Raw genomic sequence first — 22,279 nt, 5'->3', positions numbered from 1 at the left:
GGAAAGGACATTATGGACTACTTTAAGCAACAAATTTTATGTGGGCGCTGTAGAAAAACAGAACACAATCGAAGAACATATGGAAATGCTCCAACAAGAATCTAATAAGATGCTATTTCAAGAACACTTTTATCTTTTCCATTTTTTTTCTTGAAAAAAGACTATTCTTTTCATAGCAATGTAATAGCAACAATATTATTTTACTTCAAATGCATTCTACTCTTATAGAAATTTGTGCATTAAGGTGTTTCATTAAGCCACATTCTTTGGTGAGGTGCACTAATCAACTCCTAAAAAACTGCATATCATTTGTGTCAATCATGTATAATACCTATATACTGTTTGAATACATATAAGTACTAGTATTAGTATTTGTCTTTTGAATTAATTAGCAAATACATAGCACCTCTATATTTTGAATATAACTACTTTTATAAATTATATAAATACTTTATTAAAACAATATATAAGTTCTATATCTGGTTGGGATAAATGTATAAAACTTTAGAAATAGTGTGCTTAAATTGTGTAAAAACTGTATAGGAACTGAATAAATATTGCATATATATTGAATATTCATATAAATTTGCATAAATACTTCATATAATATTGTAACTACTGTATACGACCTGTATATAAACTGCATATGATCTGTGAACAGATTGTGTAACTACTATATAGTACCTGTGTGTATATTGCATATAAAGTACTGCATATGAACTGTGTAATTTCTGTATAGCACCTGTATATATATTGGATATTAAAATATATAACTACTTTATATGACCTGTGTCAACAATGTATAGGTTTTATATTTTATTGGAATGCTGGTATAAATTTGCATAAATACTGTATATAAACAGCATATGACCTGTGTACATACTGTGTAACTACTACATAGGACCTGTATATATACTGCATATAAAGTACTGCATATGAACTGTGTAATTTCTGTATAGCGCTTGCATATATATTGGATATTAAACTATATAACTACTTTATATGACCTGTGTCAACAATGAGTAAGTTTTATATTTTGTTGGTATAAATTTGCATAAATACTGCATATAACCTGTGTACATACTGTGTAACTACTATATAGGACCTATATATATATTGCATATAAAATACTGCATATGAAATGTGTAATTTCTGTATAGCACATGAATATATATTGGATATTAAACTATATAGGAACTGAATAAATGTTGCATATATACTGAATATCAGCTGTGATCAACATAAACTAACATTTCAACATCAGTTGTACTGAATTGTCTCAATTACCAAAATATATAGTATTCAGCATAACATTTCATAATAAGACTCTTCAAGTGTATCAACACAAAACAAAAACAACTCTAAGCATTTCAACACTAAAACATGTCTAACATCTATGCTTCAAAGTCATTTCTAACTAAATTTGCTGCACATCATCTTTTTTCTTCAACAATCTACCAGTAGATTCATCTTCACTAACTGCACATTGGCTTTGTTTCTTCTTTCCATAATCCCACAGTAAAACACCATATCGAATATGAATAACATCAATATCATCTAAATGATTAGAAATTTGAAGACCATCAAGCAAATACTCAGCAAAGACAGCAAAAAATACACCATAGTCCCTGTAAACATAATGCATCATCAGTATAATTGATAAAAAAGTATGTAAAATGAGCAATTGAATGTGCATTCAATATATTACGTATTAGCTTGAGTTGGCAGTCCATCAACAATACGAATATCAAAAGAATTAGCCACTGGAAGTCCATCGCTCCTACTTTTCCAAAATTCAATACAAGAAAGAAAGTGTGGAATTAATTTTGAATAAGCTGTAACTGATTTCTGAACACGAACGACATGCCTTGCACCATGCATTGAATCATACACATATATGCACTGATCTTTAAAAGACAGTCTCACCAAAATCCAGTGAAACTCCTTAGCAAGATTAATTGGGAAAAGAACATTGTCAACACTATCCCACGGGACATTGCATCTCATAAAAAAGCCAAGCATGTACTCAACGATTTGATGTTCTTGAGTGATAAGTGTTACATCTCTATTGTTTTTCACAAAATGCTCATACAAATTCTGAATCAAGCAGTTAAACCAACAATCGGTGGTTGTAAATTTAACTGAATCACAAACAGATCCGTACTTTGAGTTCTTTCACAAATAGTAAAAGATAACATCAATATGCTGAAAATACAAACAATAAAATCACGTTAAAATGATAAAAATGAATACAGAACACTAATTTAAATATGATAAATATAAGCTACGTATATAACATGCATCATATCAACTACTGCACACAAACTGTGTACCTACTGTGTAAGACTTGTGTATATACCGAATAGCAACAACTGCATTTAAAACTGTGTACCTACTGTGTAAACACTGCATAGGACCTGTATATACATTACATATAAAGTGTTGCATATAAACTGAACATAAAGTACTGCATAAATAAAGCATAGGACTTATATAACATTCAACATATACAAAATTTCAGTATTTCAATTAGCTTATCACTATCAAGTACAAAAATAAAAGATATATAACCTACTTAACTAACAAATTCATTACTTACTGAATCGGTTAACGGTACTCCTGGATATGCCAATGTGAAGAATCACTCTTTCATTAACAGTATCAACTCCATAGTCAAAATATTTTTGAAGAGCATTGACATAATTTGAATAAACAGGCCTGAAAAAAAAAGTTACAAAAATTGTAATATATGATAAAATAAAGTAAAAAAAAAATTATGAACAGAAACTTACATATGTTTAACGCGCAATGATCTCGTAACAAACCTGTTAAACTTTAATGTCACTTTCATATCATCAATTCGCTCCGTTATACTCTTCACAAAAGGATGCTTTATAGACAAGACATATTTACTTGGCTGAGCATTCTCTACACACTTAGATGATTGGCCTTCAACTTTGCCACAACCAGAATCAAATTTTGACAAAAATGGAGATTCACATACTGCCGCTGGCTTACGTAATCAGCGAGGAATAGCAGGTGTTCCATCCAACATAACAGACGCAACCACCATGTTTTCCTCAATCCCTTTAACATTATCACTTGCAGTTGCATCAACTTTTCTAACATTATCACATACTAAATCAGTTGCATCAGTTGTTGCAACACTCTTATCGGGTTGAGTGAACTTAGAAATTTCAGCATCTGAAATTTCTGACCAGTCAAGCTCATCCTGGCTAAGCACTGCCACATCACCTTCTTTTTATTTTTTTTTATCACAAAAAGGTTGAGTAAATTTAGTCACTTCAGAATCAGTAAAATTAGACCAATCACTATCAATCTGACTATTTCTACCCTCCCCTATATCCTTATTTTCACCTGAGCTTTGTGTGAACTTCAATAAATTAAACTTTGAAAAATTCTTCCAAGCATCATCCTTAAAAGTTTCAGCCGCAGAATCAACATCGACATGATCACCTACACAATCACCTACAAAATTAACTTTCTCTCTAACATCATCCACCAAATGTCCAATTACGTCACCACCTACACAATCTGTTGTTTTCCCTGCATAATCCATCAAATTGTCACTTATATGATCCACTTCCAGTACAACATCATTTTGTTGTCCCACATTAGGTGGATCATTAACTTGATCATCACCTGTACCACCAACATTAGGTGTCTCATCGTCTTTTTCATTTGAGTTGTCACCAACGTTATCACCAATAGATGTACCAACCTATACAAAAATTTTTGTAAAATAAGTACAATAGCGTATATAAGTTTTGTTAAAAAAACAAGAGAAATTTCGGAAAAGAATACCTTAGGCGCATTCTTTATATCTAGAGCTCGAAAAATCAATTCAAATGAGGATTTCATAAACTTCTCCATCGAGAAAACCTTTTCCATCAACTAAACATAAAAGGAAAAAGTCAACACATCACTTAACAAAAACATACAAATATTAATAAAAACCTTCGACATACCATTTTAACATCATTTCTCAAAAGTGCCAATTCATGATCTGAGCTCGACTGATTACATTCTTGTTTACTTGTGCTAGGTAAATCAATAGAGTGCACAACTGCATCCACAGGTTTGAAATCAGGTAATTGCAGGATTATTTTTTTAAGAACTGTCGGCGTAATGTTACACAACACAACCTGCACATACAAAACAACACTCAACATTTAAGAAACATATAACAATTTAACAAAACATATATACATTATAATTTAAAATAACGATATACCTTCTATTACCTAATATCAAAAAATGCAGACTTGACCTCCTTGTATGTTGGTCTATACTTTACAAACCAATTCAGTATACGTGGCACACCATCGCCCACTCGGTCAGCAAGATGGCCATCAGCATAAGGACAACACTCATAAAACCAACACTGAAATGCAAGAGGAAAATCAGCACAACGATACATAGTTTTTCGTTGATAAACCTTGAACTTCATTGACTCCAACATCAGACGAAAACATAATTTTTCCCAAGAAAATATTTCGTAGTTTCCAGATTCAACCAATAAGAAATCATTCTTAGTTATAACATAACTATACGTGACAGAAAAATAAAAGAATAAATGAAGAACAAAACAGAAATTTGTAAAGCATCTTCATCACATCGCCATTTTTTTTCCATGAAACACTCTTCTAAATCAAGCTTTGTGACCTTGGACTTTCCTGAAAAATACAAGTCCATCAGCTTACTTTCTTCACTAACAACAAACTCATTATTGTAATTTCCAGTACATTTTAAGCCGCTAATTATAGCAAACTCTTGTGAGCCGAAACATAACCTAGTGTTATTCACTTTAATCCATATTTCATCATCTCTCTCACAAACAAGTTCCCTAAGCAACATTCCATGGATAAGTTGATTTTGAGAAAAAACATTTGGTAAAGATAAGAAATACCCAAAGCAACTATTCTTAAACAAATCAAGTTGTTTCTTGTCCAACTTAGATTTCAACGCAGTCACAATAGCACAGTTTGTATGGACGTTGAGCTGACACTTGTAATGATCAGATGAACCAAGAAACAAATCCCAAACCTGCAATACATAAGTGTACTTTTAGGTATAAGTGTTTCAAAAAGCTACGTATATTACTCATATAGTATTCATTACAACAGTGTTGCTAATTTTACACAATAACAATATAAATATTCAAACTATACACAGTTCTTATACAATTCTGATACACAAATAGTCATACAGTCAATATATACTAATTTTACTCTTACAGTATAAATATGCAAACTATACACAGTTTTTATACAATCCCGATACACAAATAGTAATATAATCAATGTACACTAATTTTACTCATACAATATTCATTACAACAGTATTGCTAATTTTACTCTTACAGTATAAATATTCAAACTATACACAGTTCTTATACAATTCAGATACACAAATATTTATACAGTCAATGTACACTAATTGTACTCATATTACAACAGTGTTTTTTAATTTTATAGAGTTACAATATAAATATTCAAACTATACACAATTCTTATACATTCCTGATACACAAATAATTGTACAGTCAATGTACACTAAATTTCACAAACATCACTACCCAATACATTTCATATACAACACTGACACATATTATATACATCAATAACACACATATTTCAAATTTACAAAAATTCAACACAACAATTGAACATCTATCAGACATAATTAATACATATAAAGCACAAATAATGTACCTCAAAATCAGTTAATTTGGGTATTTTTCTCTTCCAAGGAACTTTTTACTTTTCTTTTTGGATGATTGAGCATCATCTTCTCCGTCATTTGATCGATTCCTTTTTTTTTTTCTGGAAGCATCTCCTTCATCATTAACAGTTATCTTCTCTTTTCCTTTAGATGACTTGCCATCATCTTCATCATTTTTTGAATCACTATTTTTTTTGGTTTTTTTCCGAGTAACAACAAGATTTGAATCCTCACTCAAATCTATTTGTGACCTTTTTTTTAGCGAATTTTTTTTGTTTCACCATTTATGGATCACCAACTAATTTACCTCGAGACCGAGTAATTCGATTAGGACTAGCATTAACATTCTTCAAATCCTTCAATCGAACATCAGGATTTGGTAAATCTTCAAAAGCATCATCAATAGCAACAAATTTAGGATCATATCTGGTACCTCTACCAACTAATTTAATATCAGTACTAACTTTTTTCTTGATTTTCATCACTACAGATCTTTATCCTTTAGCGTGAACTGTAGGTAGCAGTTACTGTATTTCTTTTTTTCCGGGAAAAGAACAAGGAAAAGGATACGACGTAACGTGAATTGTAGGTACAAGTTGTTCTCCTAAAGAACAACTGCAAAGGACACGTGTGGCTTTTTTATCCTGTAGTGTTTGGCTTATTAGGGCGCATGTAGAAGGCTAATAGATGGTATTAAATACAGCCGAAGTGTTACTTTTGTCCAAAACGAAAAAGGTGGGCTATTATTGTCCATTACTTTTAATAAAAACTACGTGGTGTCCTTTTTCCATATTTTTATAGCTATATACTTTGATACTATATTCGATATTTCAATACTTTATTTTTAAATATCTAATTTTAAAGGAAATAAATTCAAAACATATATCAAATTAAATATTATAATATCAAAACAACGATATTAGAATTTAAAATTTTCAATTTGATATCTATCATATTATCCCACCCCCTACAAGACTGGTCTTAGTTGTGCCAACGTTTGACAAATTTTATTCTTTGATTCTTCAGTATCAGACTGGCCAGTGCCTTTGATTCTTCTTGTTTTATTGGCAAAATTTCAATGTCAAAAATTAAAAACATCGCCACTCACCTATACAACAAAACTTATTAAGGTCAAAAGTTCAAGATCATCACTTTTAAGGTTAATAATTGTAAATCATATTTGAAAGTGTTGAATTAATAGGCATTTTGAGAAAAGTCGGGTGATTTACAAGAATAACCTTGAAGTGTATGGTCTTGAACTTTTGATCTAACTTGCCCTATGAACAAAACTTTAAATTTAATAAGTTTTAACTTTTGCATGAATGTGGATTAAGGTCAAAATTCAAAATCATCAATTTGTAATGGAAAACGCGGACATAAAAGCTTATTGACTTGAAACAAACATAGAGTACTACGAATAACTTTTTACCATGAAAAATAAATTAAAGATTGCCCACTTGTCCATTAGACAAAACGTAGAAGGAAAATATTGATTAATCAAATTTACAAAAACCAAAAAAAAAAAAAAAAACATTGGGATTTAGCTCTTGGGAATTGAAGAAAGAAGAGGAACAAACGGCGGATGAACGGTGTTTGTTGCTGCTTCTATAAGTTACACTAAATTTGGTCTCGTAAACAATTAACAAACAACATACGCCCTCCATCCCATTTTATTCGTCCCAAATTTACTAATTTGATGTCCTATTTTACTTATTTTTCCCCATTACATCCTTAGTATAATTGATTACTCCTTGTTATTAGCATTCTTGAAAAGTATTGCAAAGAGGAGTATCATTAAAAAATACACCATTAAAAATATAAATGGTTCTTTGATATTAGTTATCCATCAATATTAGAACTAATAACAAGACACAATTAAGAGAGTCAAAATGGTAAAGTTGCATTACCAATCATTGTTTTCTTAATAATTGTGTCATCCCAATTTGAAACTGATAAAATGGGACGGAGTAAGTATTTACTATAAAAAATCAAACATTCATTAAATTCATGGGATAAGGTGAAATATTTCAAAATTAAATTTGAGATAACGTATTTTCTTTGGTTGAAGGCATGACTAATTTCGGGATAATTTTATATATCAAACTTTATTTATTTTATCTTATTTTGAAGATGAGTTTAATTAATCCAAAAATTATAATTCCAGGACTATAATCTCAATCGGGATAATTTTGTGTGTGAACTAAACGACCAACCTAGCTGCGTTGCTTGCGCTCTACAATATACAGCTTTGATTAAACAGTAGGAATGTAGTTTGAATATTGATACACACCAGATTTTAATCACATTTACTCTGCTATTAAAACTAAAGTATTAATTTTGTCGATAAATATAACACGTACTCTTGCTTCGTCTGTCCATATTAATACTCTATTTGGTCCTTTTTTTTTTCTTTTGAAGTTTTAATACGTCAATTAACAAAATTATTTAATACCATTTTCTTCTTAACCATTTATAGATTGATACTCCGTCCGTCTCATATTACACGACATATTTGTGTTTTGTACAAATTAATAAGGGATGTAAATTGATTAATACTCCCTCCGTTTTATTTTAGGTGGCCCTCTTTTTCAAAATGTTTGTTTCAATTTAGTTGTCCCATTGATGAAATCAAGAGGATTTTAATATATTCTTCCAATAATACTCTTATCATTAAATGACTAAACAAGTTATATATATTCAAATTTATATTTTCAAAGCATAAGTAATAAGGCTAATTTGGTAACATAGATCCATAATAAATATTTTTCTTAATGAGTGTGTCAAATCTATAGGGGTCAGCTAATATGAAACGGAGGAGTACTTATGACTAACAGATTAGAGTTAGTCACATTAAATATTGTCATTACCGATTAGAGTTAATTACTCTTTCATTAAATTCTAAAATTGGAAAAAAGCATCCATTTATCTTTTGATTCTTTAATATATGTCAATTATTTTGAGACAAATTCTTTTAACAAACATGCCAAGTAATATGATAGGGAGAGAGCAGTAAGACTTCTTTTGAAAATTGTAGTAGTATAAGATTGGTTACTCTTGAAATATGTAGTAGTATTAGATTGTTTACTCTTGAAAAATACTTCATTAATTAGGGCATAAGTATGAGTTTGAAAAAAAAATACAATAAAAATTCTTTCAACGTTAAATATTTTCGAAACGACTAAGATTTCAAACAAGACAGTAAACCAATAAAAATGAAAACTAGATCCGATATTTGCTCTCGAAGAATAAAATAGTCCCAACTGTCACTATTTTTCACACTTGGCTGGTATAGTAAAAAAAGAAAAGAGACTTTAATAAGTACTTAGAGATGATAGTATATTAAAATATATAATCTAGACCAATATCCACTCGACTCTGATAAATATTGAGTTGATAAAAATTTAAATTCTAAATCTATACTTAAAATAAAAATGAAAGTAAATTATGATGAGGAAAAAGATAGCTCATGATTAACTTTAATTTTTATTTTTTGTATTTTGGCTAGTGTGAATGTGTGATGAGACAACTTGTCTAACAACTAACAAGACGGTTTTGTACGTCAAACATTTATAAACTATGAAAAAAATGCAAATTACTAGATGCTTAATTAATGCAAATATCTGATTGGATAAACTTTCTTCGTTCACTTTTACTCACAACATTTGAAAAAAATAATGACTGATACGATTATGTGGTACGCGGCTATGCGCTATTCCTATTAATAAAGTTAGTATTAAATCTTGAAAATAAATAATTAATGTTAGAAATGAAACAAAGAAAAATAATAAAGTGAAATTTATTTATGAAATAGTAGACAATAAAACTGAAAAAGCTATTAGATACAGAATGTCGTAAAAATTCAAAGCTCACATTTTATTTTAAGTACTACTTCTATTAAGCACTAAATGTGAAGATGAACTTTTACCAACATAAAAGAGGTAAAAAGTAAATACCACTTCAGATATGGTGACTAGATAAATCTCGAGATCTACTTTTCATTTTGAACATTATTTATTTACTTCAAAAAATATATATTGGATTATATGTCCGTAAAGTTTAAGTGTGTCGTAACAATTTCGTTAGTTATGTCTTATTTCATTTATGAACATCGAACTCTTTATTTTTATTTTTTTTTAAACATGGGACTTGACTAATTGCATTAATGATGGATGACTAGTGAGCTAAGTTGCTCGGCATTTGGCAAGAACAATCCAACACAACACCATATATACATATTGCCATTCTTGACTCACTGTGTATTACAACAAGTGTTGTCCCTCTCTTCTTCCACACATTCCCTTTTTTCTTCATTTTTAAAGAAACCAGTGTCACATTGAATAGACAAACAACAAAAAATGGAGGCAAGTATAGTTTCCAAGTTTCTCAAAGTTTGTATCTTTACATTGTTAATGGTAGTTCAGTTGGTCATTTGTAAAGTTACTTATGATAAGAAAGCTATTGTCATTAATGGTGAAAGAAGAATTCTTCTTTCTGGTTCCATACATTATCCAAGAAGCACTCCTGAGGTACTCTTACTCTCCCTTCCAACTCATTCTTGATTTTGTTTCTGTTAAAAATAAAATTCAGTGGTGAAGACAGAAATTTCGTTAAGGGTAGTGTTCAAGATTTGATATATATACGTATGAAAAATAATTTTTTACCTGTATGGATAGTATAATCTTTCGTCAAGGTGTTCAGCTAGTCACCTTTCATTACATGTGGTTACACTCTTCCGGTTAAAATGATGTGTGTCCATCTCGACTAAAAGCTTAAATTCTAATTTGCCTCTTTTGATAATGGGTGGCGATGAGAGTCGACCCATTGTATCATTTTATCTAAAAGTTTAAATTTTTGTATTATGTCTCAGCAGTTTCAAGTGCTATATTATTGGATGGACAGTGTAATTATGTATTTACTTTAGTAATACATTCTTGGTTTTGTTTTTGATAAAATGTGAGACATCTCGGCTAAAAGCTTAAATTCTAATTTGACTCTGTTGGGAAACACAGTTTTTGATAATGGGTGGCAGTGAGACTCGACCTACTGTATCATCTCGGTTAAAAGTTTAAATTTTTCTATCATGTTGAGACAATGTAATTATGTATTTATGTTAATACTGATGAATTAAATGAAATTGGAGGGTTGCAGATGTGGGAAGATGTCATAAACAAGGCGAAAGATGCAAACTTGGATGTCATTGAAACTTATGTTTTCTGGAATGTTCATGAACCTTCCCCTGGCAATGTGAGTGTTCAAAAGGCTCTACAATTTTCCCAAAAGGACTTGCTCTTTCTGATTGATGATTGCTAATATGCTATGTTCCTTTTTGAACAGTACGATTTTGAGGGGAGATATGATCTTGTAAGGTTTATAAAAACTGTGCAAAAAGCTGGGCTTTATGCACATTTGCGCATTGGACCTTATGTTTGTGCTGAGTGGAATTTTGGGTAATAACTTTACACGAATAGCCGACAGATTTACTGTTCCTACTTTTTCTAATGAAATACATAGATCATACTCTCATAATATGCGATCATACACATATTATACATGGATTATACATATATTATAGACGGTCCACTTTTCTTGGTTAATTTCAAGAATGAGCTAATGATTCTTTGTACCCTCTCATTTGATGCAGAGGATTTCCTGTATGGTTGAAATATGTTCCTGGTATCAGCTTCAGAACGGATAATGAACCTTTCAAGGTTTGTTCGAAGTCAAAAAATTATCTCTTGTCGTATTAAAGTAACTGAACATTATCGACTATTGTACAGATACCACACCAGTTATGCCAACTTTTGTACATGCTTGTCTATTCTTTTAGGCGACGGCCAAAATGTGTAGTATCAGTATTTCTTTTTCCTTTTCTTCTCTGACAAATATAATGTGGTGATAAACTGATAGATTCTGATCATGAGTGACATTTCAATTCATTTTTGTGGTGAAGGCAGCAATGCAAAAATTCACTCAGAAAATAGTTGAGTTGATGAAGAGTGAAAACTTGTTTGAATCCCAAGGAGGTCCCATTATACTGTCTCAGGTATGGCCTATGAAACTTATGAATGCATGATATATGGAACAATGGTCTTGGAAGTGTTGTAAAGTTGTTTTCGGTTAGATTGAAAATGAATATCAACCAGCAAGGGAGGCGCTTGGAAAGGCTGGCGAAGCATACGTCCAATGGGCTGCACAAATGGCTGTTGGATTGAATACTGGAGTTCCCTGGGTTATGTGCAAAGAGGATGATGCCCCTGATCCTATCGTGAGTTTCTATCGCTATTCTCAGTACGATTTCATTATTAATTAGCTCGGATTTAGGCTTAATGTTCTTGAAATTATCAACTGAGGATTCTAAGCAAGTGCCTTAACCAGATAAATACATGCAACGGTTTTTACTGTGATGAATTTTCTCCCAACAAACCTTACAAGCCAACTATGTGGACTGAAGCTTGGAGTGGCTGGTAACATCTTCTTTCAGAGACTTGAGGATTTCCTATGCTATAAGTAAAGCAAATATTTTTTCATTTTCATAAGGTGATTCTCATATTCTTGCTTGTTGAGGGAAGGTTCGCTGAGTTTGGTGGCACGATACCTATGAGGCCAGCTCAAGATTTGGCATTTGCAGTTGCTCGTTTCATACAAAAAGGTGGCTCGTTTGTTAATTATTACATGGTAATGAACTTCCTCATAAAGCAAGAATTCCAACATTCATACTGAATATGTACATGCTTGTGTAAGGACAAATGCTCTTGCTTGTGCTAATCATGTCTTATTTTAACAGTTCCATGGTGGAACCAACTTTGGGCGCACAGCTGGAGGACCTTTTATAACAACAAGTTATGATTATGATGCTCCGATTGATGAATATGGTGAGATTAATCACCGCAGACCATCTTCTCTACAGACTTACAACTTATCATTACTAGAAATCCTTTTGCGCGTGAATATAGTACAGAGAGCTCTACCTTATGTTGCTGCCATGTGACCAGGAGGTCTCTGGCAGAAATGCAAGGTAAGGCTGCGTACAATACACCCTTGTGGTGGGGCCCTTCCCCGGACACCACGCATAGTGGGGCTGCCCTTTTAGAGCTCTACCTTATATATAAGTTCATGTCTATCAAAGCTACATAAGCTGAAGTCTGTGTCTTACTTGATCCGCTAACTTTTTAACCTCATATTTGATCAGGTCTGATCAGAGAACCTAAATATAGTCATCTAAAGGAGCTCCACAGGGTAATTAAACTATGTGAGCAAGAATTAATATCTTCAGATCCCAAAGTTACTTCATTAGGAAGCTCTCAGGAGGTTAGTCTCAGTTAATAAGGTTGTTAACCTCAAAAATACCATTATGTGCTTTTCTGTTTTGTCTTGCTGAATCAAACAAGTCATTTATTTTAGGCTCACGTATTCTCGTCTGGCAAAGGAAACTGTGCAGCGTTTCTCTCAAATTACGATAGCAACTCTGCTGCTAGAGTAGTTTTTAACAACAAGCACTTTAATCTACCTCCTTGGTCCATCAGTATTCTTCCAGACTGCAACCATGTTGCTTTCAATACAGCAAAGGTAAGCAAGATTTTAACAAGCATTTGCGCAACTGCATTGTTAATTTGGACCTCAGTAGCATACTGTCAACGTACGCTATTCATTACCTTTCAGCTTAGTAATTTAAGACATCTTTTTCTTGCTAAGGTTGGGACTCGAACTTCACAAGTGCAAATGACACCAACTGGCTCTCAGCTCCACTCTTGGGGCGCTTATAGTGAAGATGTATTTTCTTTAGGGGACACTTCCACATTTGAAGCTGTAGGACTTTTGGAACAGATAAACATCACCAGGGATAACAGTGATTACTTGTGGTACATAACAAGGTGAGGGTCGTATATAAGCCAATCAACCAACAGAAGTATGTATCATTTCTAATTATAGCTAAATAAGTACATGTTTGGCCTTTCTCCTGTCTTGGAAAAGTCAGTATGTCATCTAAACTTCTCGGGTGAAACTTTCTCAAATACTGATAGTCTTTGCACTTTCTTGTTTGCAATGTAGTGTTTATATTAGTCCCTCAGAATCATTTCTACGAGGGGGACAAAAGCCCACGCTCAGCGTCCACTCAAGTGGGCATGGAGTTCATGTCTTTGTTAATGGGAAACTCTCAGGTATTGATGCTTCTATGCACATACTAGGATTCTAGGGAACATTTTTTATATTTGCTGCTATGGTTATAAGACTTTATGACATTAATCAATGCACAATTTTCAGGATCTTCTTATGGTACTCGGAAGGACACAAAGTTTACTTTCACAGGGTCAGTTGATCTGCAGGCGGGAACCAATAGAATTGAGCTGCTGAGCATTGCAGTTGGCCTGCCGGTTAGTTTCTCACCTTTGCCTACAATACTTTCAAGGCAAAAACAGATGTAACTTTTGTACTCACTAGTAGATTTTCGCCCTCAATTAACTTCAAATACTCTTATTGCCTTGTAGAATATTGGACTGCATTACGAGGAATGGAATACAGGGATACTCGGGCCAGTTGTTCTTCAATGTGTCAACCAGAGCCATAAAGACTTAACATGGCAGAAATGGACATACAGAGTACTGAATTTTTACCATATCGTTTACTCTTTCTTTTGCCTTCAAAAGATTGACAGTTTCTTGATATTTCTTGAACAGGCTGGACTGAAAGGAGAAGCAATGGACTTGATCTCTCAACACGGAGCATCTTCGGTTGAATGGATTGGTGGTGCATTAGCTACCCAAGGACAGCAACCTCTTAAATGGTACAAGGTAAAAATATGAGGAAAGTTTCTTATAATGAAGACTCTATATTGAACCATATTCTGAAAGAGCTCACAGAGTTGAAGCTATTAAGTTTAAATACTGGATCCGCCTCCGCCTCTGCTTATAACTCATCTTGGAACATTTAGGCTTATTTTGATGCACCAGAAGGAAATGACCCTGTGGCACTAGACATGAGGAGCATGGGTAAAGGACAAGTATGGATCAATGGACAAAGCATAGGTCGATATTGGACAGCATCTGCTAATGGAAAATGTGATGATTTCCACTATGCTGGAACATACAGACAAACAAAATGTCAGCTTGGTTGTGGTCAACCAACTCAGAAATGGTAGTTCCTACAATGTTTACTGATTCTTTCATTCAATAAAAGCTCATATTTCTTTCATATCATTAACAACACAGCTGAATTTGCTAACAAGTCCTCTGTCTATTCTGCTGCTGTAGGTACCATGTCCCAAGATCTTGGTTGAAACCAACACAAAATCTGCTCGTCTTGTTCGAGGAACTTGGTGGTGATGCATCCAAGATATTATTAGTAAAAAGGACAACTTCATGAGTTCAGTTAAGCTTTTGTTCTGTAGGCTTTGATCATCATTAGAGATGAATTCATGCAGGCAGAAAGTGTCCATTAGCAAGAGTTGCATCACATTTCTTGGAAAATCCAAGATCTAGGAGAATTTCTTGTTTTGCTTTTTATTAGAATTAGTCATTTTGATATTCCACTTTGCTTGGTGGATGCATATGTTTGACATCTTCTGTTTCCAGGAGAGTTTTTGGTGTCTCGCATTCTTTATGATACTTGTGCTAGTCATGTTTCATATCAATTTCTGAATGAGCAAGAGGGAATACAAGGGGGAAATTTCAAATAACTCAAAGAACTAAACATAAATTCATGGTCGAACACGACTTCAAATTCTAGACTGCACTTAGATTACTTAATTTTTTCGATTTCAGCCAAATTATATCGCACTAATGTCTGCTTAGGGATACTCTTAGATGCTGATAATGTACGGAAAGAACTGAAAAATCAAGGCAATGTAAATAAGTCTAGTGATATCCAAGCAAAATGAAAGCTTCAGAAAGTAGAAATCAGAAGATAAGTTTCATAGAAATGAGCATATAACCTTACACCAGTAAGGCCATCTGCACAAATATCAGAATTCAAGCACCAAAAGGTTTCACAAAAACAAGAGAGAGATAGTGGATAATAAAACACACAGCCATCCAGACTTATTACAAAAGGACAATACTAAACACCAGAATATCATATCCTTGATTATGGCTCAAGCTGTCACAGTAGCAGGAGCACCAACATGCTTAAGTATGGCCGCCTGCAACTCCTCTTTCTGGGCACCAACAACCCTATCCACTTCTTCGCCATCTTTAAAGAAGACAAATGTTGGCATAGCATCCACATTCCATTCCTCTGCAACAGTCTGCAAGAAAAGGTTACCGTAATTTACCATCAATCACTACTGATTACATTGGTCAAAAATAAAAATTGACTGGAAATGTACCTTTAGTTCATCAACATCAACCTTGAGGAATATGACATGGGGCATCTTCTTAGCAATGTCAGCAAGAATTGGGGCAATAAAACGGCAAGGACCGCACCAGGATGCGGTAAAATCCACCACCACCTGAACCAAATTGTTGTTTTCTCAATACAAGTTGGATGAATTAAATGAAAAGATTGATGACCAAGAATTTTTGAGCATCCGAGGCATATTAAAAGGTAGTTTCATTCTGGACTAATTCTACCTGGTCCAGCAGCTAGGGGTAGGACGTACAGTGACCTCAACTCGAATAAGTTCATATACTCGTTAAAAAGTTTTGTAATATATGCGAAACAATGCTTGTTTACAAGAAAGATATGCGCCAAACAACTAGAAATCTGACGCATATTTAAACATACATCATCCATACAACTACTACTTGATCTAGCAACCTAAGCTGCTCGGACTCTCCAACAATGTTACCGCACCCATGTCGGATCCTCCAACAATGCACTACTTTTGAAGGATCCGACACATGCCCGATGATATTTTTGAAGAGTCCGAGCAACATAGCTAGCAACTATGCTAGATGTATAGTGAAATTGGCTCAAATCACTTTTTCCTTTCCTTTACGAAGATGGTATTTGCTTCAAACTTATATTCAGCTCGACCATTCCGATACAAACACCACATAACTCTGTCCACTACGCCAACTACCCATGCCTACTTGGACATCACCTAGTATTTTTGCATCCGCTATAGTTCTCACCTCATTGACCACTAAACCACACAGCCTCAATGCGGGCGACTTCTGCTCAATATATACAAGTTTACGGTTTCAATAAAAATAATACCTACACTAAGTTCAAATCTAATGTCGCAACAAAAAAAAAAAGTCCCACCTAGCTGATATAATATCCTAGATTAGTTAATCTTTAAAGAACCAAACAATAAACAATCACAAAAGCAACAAGCAAAGCATCGTATCAACTTTATACTGGAGCCATGTCTTCAGAATAGAATCGATCATCAATCAACTTCTTTACATCCTGCTCAAACAACCTTTTGACCCCAAAGAGCCAAACAGAAACACAGCTGAACTTTTTTCCCCAAACTAATCAGCAAGAAGGAAGCAACTTTTAACTAAAATTAGTTCTAATATCACAATTAGACCAATCAAATGAGAGGCAATAACACTGTATTAAAAGCAATTCATGAGTTGACATGAAAAGAGTGCCTGTGGTTCGAGTCATCAAGAAAGCAAAAAGGCGAAAACTTTTATGGAGGGGGGGTTAAAAGAAAATCATAAGCTGACATATCACAATCAACTGAAAATCAAACAATAAACTTTAAGCACGTGAACCTGTGAGAAACAAGGGAGCGTTTGGTTGGGGAACAACAAGTTATCCGGTGATTGTTAGTAGGGATAAAAATAACACTATAATACCGGCAATCTAATCGCACTCAAACATGGGATAAACTCCTCCTAAAATTAATTCGTTATCCTTTATTCCTCCTACCAAACAAGCCAATAAGTACCACAAAAAAACAAGCTCAGAAAAAAGCACCCAAACATACACACCAACCAAAAAGATCAACAAAAATCTCGTACAATAAATCGAAACAACCAACAACCCACTTCAAAAAATCAAATTTTGAGAAAAACCCACAACACAAAAACAACAAATAAGTCAACTAAACCAAAGCAAAAAACAAATCAAAACAAACAACAATCCCTTTCCCAAAATCAAATTTTGAACAAAACACACAAAACAAAAACAACAAATAAATCAACTCAACAAAGCAAAAATCACCAAATTTTTTTAAAGGCAAAATCCACACCAATTTCTTAGTCTCGACACCCTTCTTGAAGTGCTGATCCCACTCCTCAACGTTGTGGCAACCAAAAACTTGTCCTTCTTCAGATGAAGTAGCAGCCATTCTCACAGATTTTCGGAAAATTCGAAATTCAAAAAACAGAAAACACCAAACAAATCCTTAGCTTCCTCGTAAAACTAACGCTTAATGCATAGGCACGTTCCCTTTGGCAGAGATTATATACAGAAAAAGGGAAATGTTAAATTACCAAAATATAAGGGATTTTAGAGTTAATTACGAAAAAGGATACCCGTGACATAATGTGAACAATTTTATTATTAGGTCGGTTAGGTTAAATGAAGGGAACACGTAAAGCAACAAGAGGGATAAGGATTGGATGTACATACTAGGTGTTGATATATTTATTAAAAGAAATTGTTTTAAAATAATTAATATATTTACAGAATCAGAAGATAATTAAATATTTTTTTTAACTTTATCGTCAATAAAAGTAATTAACTTAAATAAATAATAATATTTAATATGAATTTTAATAGTAGTAATAATTAATTTACAATTCTTAAAAGTTTCTCGTTAAGAATTGTGCAAAAAACAAACAAACTAAATAAAGATTGTTTTAGACTCCGGCTCGAGACTAAACAACATGGAAAAACTTATTGTATTAATAAAATTATGAATTTATATTTACTATTTATATAAAATATCTTATACTATATTATTTCTATTTGGTATTAAACTTACTTCGTCCATTTTTTTTTATATGCACGTTTCATTTTTTCGAAGTTAATTTAATTAATTTTAAAAGTTAAATTATATTTATTTAATATTTTAAAATTAAAATTTAATGTTTTCAAAATCTATATAAAAAAAATAATATAAGTTACAATTTTTTCTTTTTAATGATTGAGAAATCAACCTAAAATATTGGTAAAAAATTGTATGATCGAAATAGAGTTGTAGTCAAAAGGCTATATCCTTCCCTTAATAGCACATAATAACTTGGACTCTGGGTTGGATCCCCGCCTCTAGCGAATTGAGCAAATTTTGTGGCTAATTTTTTATTGTTTAATGTGCTGACAGAGGAATGGAGGATTAGTCCCACCGCTGCCGGCTATGGGATACCTTGAAAAGCCCAAAAAAAAAAAAAAAAACTTGAACTCTCTTGTTAGGGATTGTTTGCAATAGGCTTTCGATTCGAAACTAAACAATGTAGAAAAACTCATTTTATTAATAAAATTATGAATTTACATTTACTATTAAATTTATATAAAATATATTATATATTATTTTTATTTGATATTAAAAGCTACTCCCTTCATTTCTTTTTATATGTATATTTCATTTTTTTGAAGTCAGTTTGATTAATTTTTAAAACTAAATCAAATTAAATTTATTTAATATTTTAAAATTAAAATTTAAAAATTTCAAAATCTATAGAAAAAGCACCATATGTTACAAATTTTCCTTTACAATATGATTAAGAAATCAGCCTAAAATATTGGTAAAAAATTGTATGATCCAAAATAGAGTTGTAGTCAAAAAGCCATATCCTTCCCTTAATAATAGCACATAATAACTTGGACTCTCTTTTTCCTTTTTCCTTTCATTCGTTATATAGCTCCCACTTCATATCCGATTAATTTAAATTTATATAAAAATCATATTCTAAAAATGGACATTTCCAATCAAAAGTAATTTTTCTTGATTCCAAAACTTCTAATTAAAATTTTATTTGATTATAAGTTTTAAAATTAAAACTTTCCAACATCAAGTTTTTATAAGTTGTGCTTTTATAAATTAAAATTACATTTAACCATGAATTTCACTTGACAAAAATTGAATTTTGATTAAGATAGTTCTAGAACACTTATGAAAAATTGAAAATGACCGAATTAAGGGCCAAATAAAATTTTGAAAATAATCTTTTAGAATCTGATTTAAATTTTATGACGAACACATTAGCTAAGAAGTAGAAAATATTTATTACTTCAAGTTATTTGGTTGGACTCTCCTTGATATGCTATTGTCAATGATGAGGTTGGTGACTTGTGACGCAAATAAATACCAACGAGTATGAAATGTCAAACAATTACGAATTTGATGATTTCTAAGGTCAATATTAAATTTAAATGTCCATTTGTCTTTAATGACACTTTGCGGAAGTTATCTAGATTATTCAGCAATTTAAAGATAATAATTATCTAAAATCGGCTAAGTTTAAAACAGATCATGTTAAGAATTCTACCAATTAGAGAAATTTTATATTTTTTTCCATCAAAAAGTTTATTATTTTGAGGTGGTATAGTAAAATTACTCCTCTATTTATTACTTTCTTCGTCTCAAATTACCCGTTTCAAATTTTCTATTTTAATTTTTCATTTAACTTGTCTTTCTTCATTAATAAAAAAGAGATAATTTTTTTCTTCATATTTTATCCTTGGTATTAATTATTTATTCTTTAAATTAAAATATAAATATCATTTAATAGGGGTACTATAATAAATTAGATATATTATTAATTATTTTTTTTAAATTAATGTGTCATCGAGACGAAAAGAATATATTTTAAGATAGTCAAGTACTAAAAGTAAACAAATATCAATGTGGAATGTCACAAATAATTATTGACTTTGAGGTCAACATCAACTTTAAATGTCCATTTGTCTTTAATTAACACTTTGCAAAGTGTCATTTAGGCGTCGTTTGGTTGATTGTATAAGAATAATGTAAAATATGATGTATTAGTAATGTTTGTATTAGCTATGCTTGCATTAATTATGCATATATTTTTTTTATGCAGTGTTTAATTTGATGTATTAAAAATAACATGAATTATATAATTTCTAAAATAAAAATAAAAATTTACACACTGTCCTTTATATATATGCCGGAAAGAATGCGATTTTTTTTTTTAAAGATAATAGTGTCTTTAATCATGTTAATGAATGCATTGGATCCACTGAATTGCTAATATAGAGATTTTGAGGTATTAGTAATACACACCTAAAAACACAATAGAGTGTATAAATAATGCAAACATTAGTTATACACAGGGTAAAAAATATAAGTATCAAATAAGACATTAGTAATACTCATTAAACTAATAATGCATTAACTTTTCAATACGCTCTATCAAAGGGCCCCTCAGGGAATTTATCTACTACCTTTGTTCTATTTTACTCGGACATATTTTATTTTACATATAATTAAGACATTATAAATTAAATGGCGAATTTATCTCTACCCCATATTAATAATATTTAATGGACATAACAATTAATATCTGAATTGTAATATAAAACATTTAATTTCAATAAGATTACCAACTAAAACAAGACATAGATTATTCAATAATTTAAAGACTAATTATGTTTAGTTGGGGATCATTATTTCATTATCTAAAACCGACCATCATAAGAATTTCACGGATTAGGAGAAGTTTTATACTTAACAGCCAAGCAATAGGATAGTTTAAATGTGGTAAGACATGTATATTAAAGATAAGGTCATTATAATTAATTATTAATAGGGTGGTCTTTGATTATTTCTTTGCTCTCGTTAACAAAAATTTGTGGGTCAAATTATCTTGATTTATGGCCTTATTTTGCAAGGCTTGGGTTCAAAGAACTTTTGCATTGAGCGACGTAAGTTCGATAGAAATTAAATTATTTGATACTCATAAATTATGTAATATCTAATTTGACTTTGCAAAAATTTTAAAGAAATTTCATCTTATCCTAAGTCAGTTTGTAACAATAAATTATGCCTATTACGACATAAATTTATGAATTCTAAAAGTGAACTTGTATCTCTAATTTATATCGACATAAGTTTTATACCATAGTGACTCACAAGTTTCATAGAAGGAACAATTTATGTCTTCTAAATTTTTGAAAAACTAATTTATTTGATGTCACGAATATTTTTGGCTATGTTTCATTACTTAAAATGATGAAATATAAAAATTGAAGGCTATAAGTTTAATAAGAGACAAAAATCAAATTTCACCCTTAATTAGGGTCATTCATGCTACGTTGTTATTATTTGGGCTCAAACAGGGGTGGGCGGTTGGGCTTGTCTGGCCCATCGCATAATGATCTGACATGGCCCATGCCAGCAATAAGAACCTTTAGTGTGGCACTCCATTCCCCTGCTCTCTCGCACAAGCCCCAAGAAAATGTGTTAATCGTGGTGCCCTTTGTTGAGGAGGAAGTGATCGTTTATCGAAAATTTATGACAAGTAAAAACGAATAGAAAAATGTATCAATAATTTATAAATATTTACAAGTCTTTTACTTAAAAATAAGTTTTAACATAATATTTAGACTTTATCAATCATAGGTTTAGACGAAATATCTAATGTTCATTATGCTTAAATTTCAAGCATATATAATG

General features: G+C 31.7%; 2 protein-coding genes across 2 annotated transcripts; one reads left to right on the top strand and one right to left on the bottom strand.

Moving 5' to 3' along the window:
• Positions 1–9,830: 9,830 nt before the first annotated feature.
• LOC107866950 (beta-galactosidase 5) lies at positions 9,831–15,418 on the top strand. Its single transcript, XM_016713009.2, has 18 exons — positions 9,831–10,271; positions 10,894–10,989; positions 11,080–11,192; positions 11,387–11,453; positions 11,696–11,788; positions 11,867–12,010; positions 12,121–12,209; positions 12,315–12,420; positions 12,530–12,617; positions 12,935–13,053; positions 13,147–13,311; positions 13,438–13,616; positions 13,795–13,904; positions 14,008–14,117; positions 14,232–14,342; positions 14,421–14,534; positions 14,675–14,877; positions 14,994–15,418. The coding sequence occupies exons 1-18, from the start codon at positions 10,101–10,103 to the stop codon at positions 15,103–15,105; spliced, it is 2,190 nt and encodes a 729-aa protein (XP_016568495.1). The 5' UTR covers positions 9,831–10,100; the 3' UTR covers positions 15,106–15,418.
• A 214-nt stretch (positions 15,419–15,632) lies between these two features.
• Positions 15,633–18,264, bottom strand: LOC107866951 (thioredoxin H-type 1). The gene is made up of 3 exons (XM_016713010.2): positions 17,888–18,264; positions 16,067–16,189; positions 15,633–15,985 (listed from the first exon to the last, which is right to left on the bottom strand). Exons 1-3 carry the CDS (start codon positions 17,984–17,986, stop codon positions 15,833–15,835), a joined length of 375 nt encoding a protein of 124 aa, XP_016568496.1. The 5' UTR covers positions 17,987–18,264; the 3' UTR covers positions 15,633–15,832.
• Between the last annotated feature and the right edge of the window lie 4,015 nt (positions 18,265–22,279).

This window comes from Capsicum annuum, chromosome 4 (genome assembly GCF_002878395.1).
Source record: "Capsicum annuum cultivar UCD-10X-F1 chromosome 4, UCD10Xv1.1, whole genome shotgun sequence".
Lineage (NCBI taxonomy): Eukaryota > Viridiplantae > Streptophyta > Magnoliopsida > Solanales > Solanaceae > Capsicum > Capsicum annuum.
This window is presented reverse-complemented; position numbering and strand designations above follow the sequence as displayed.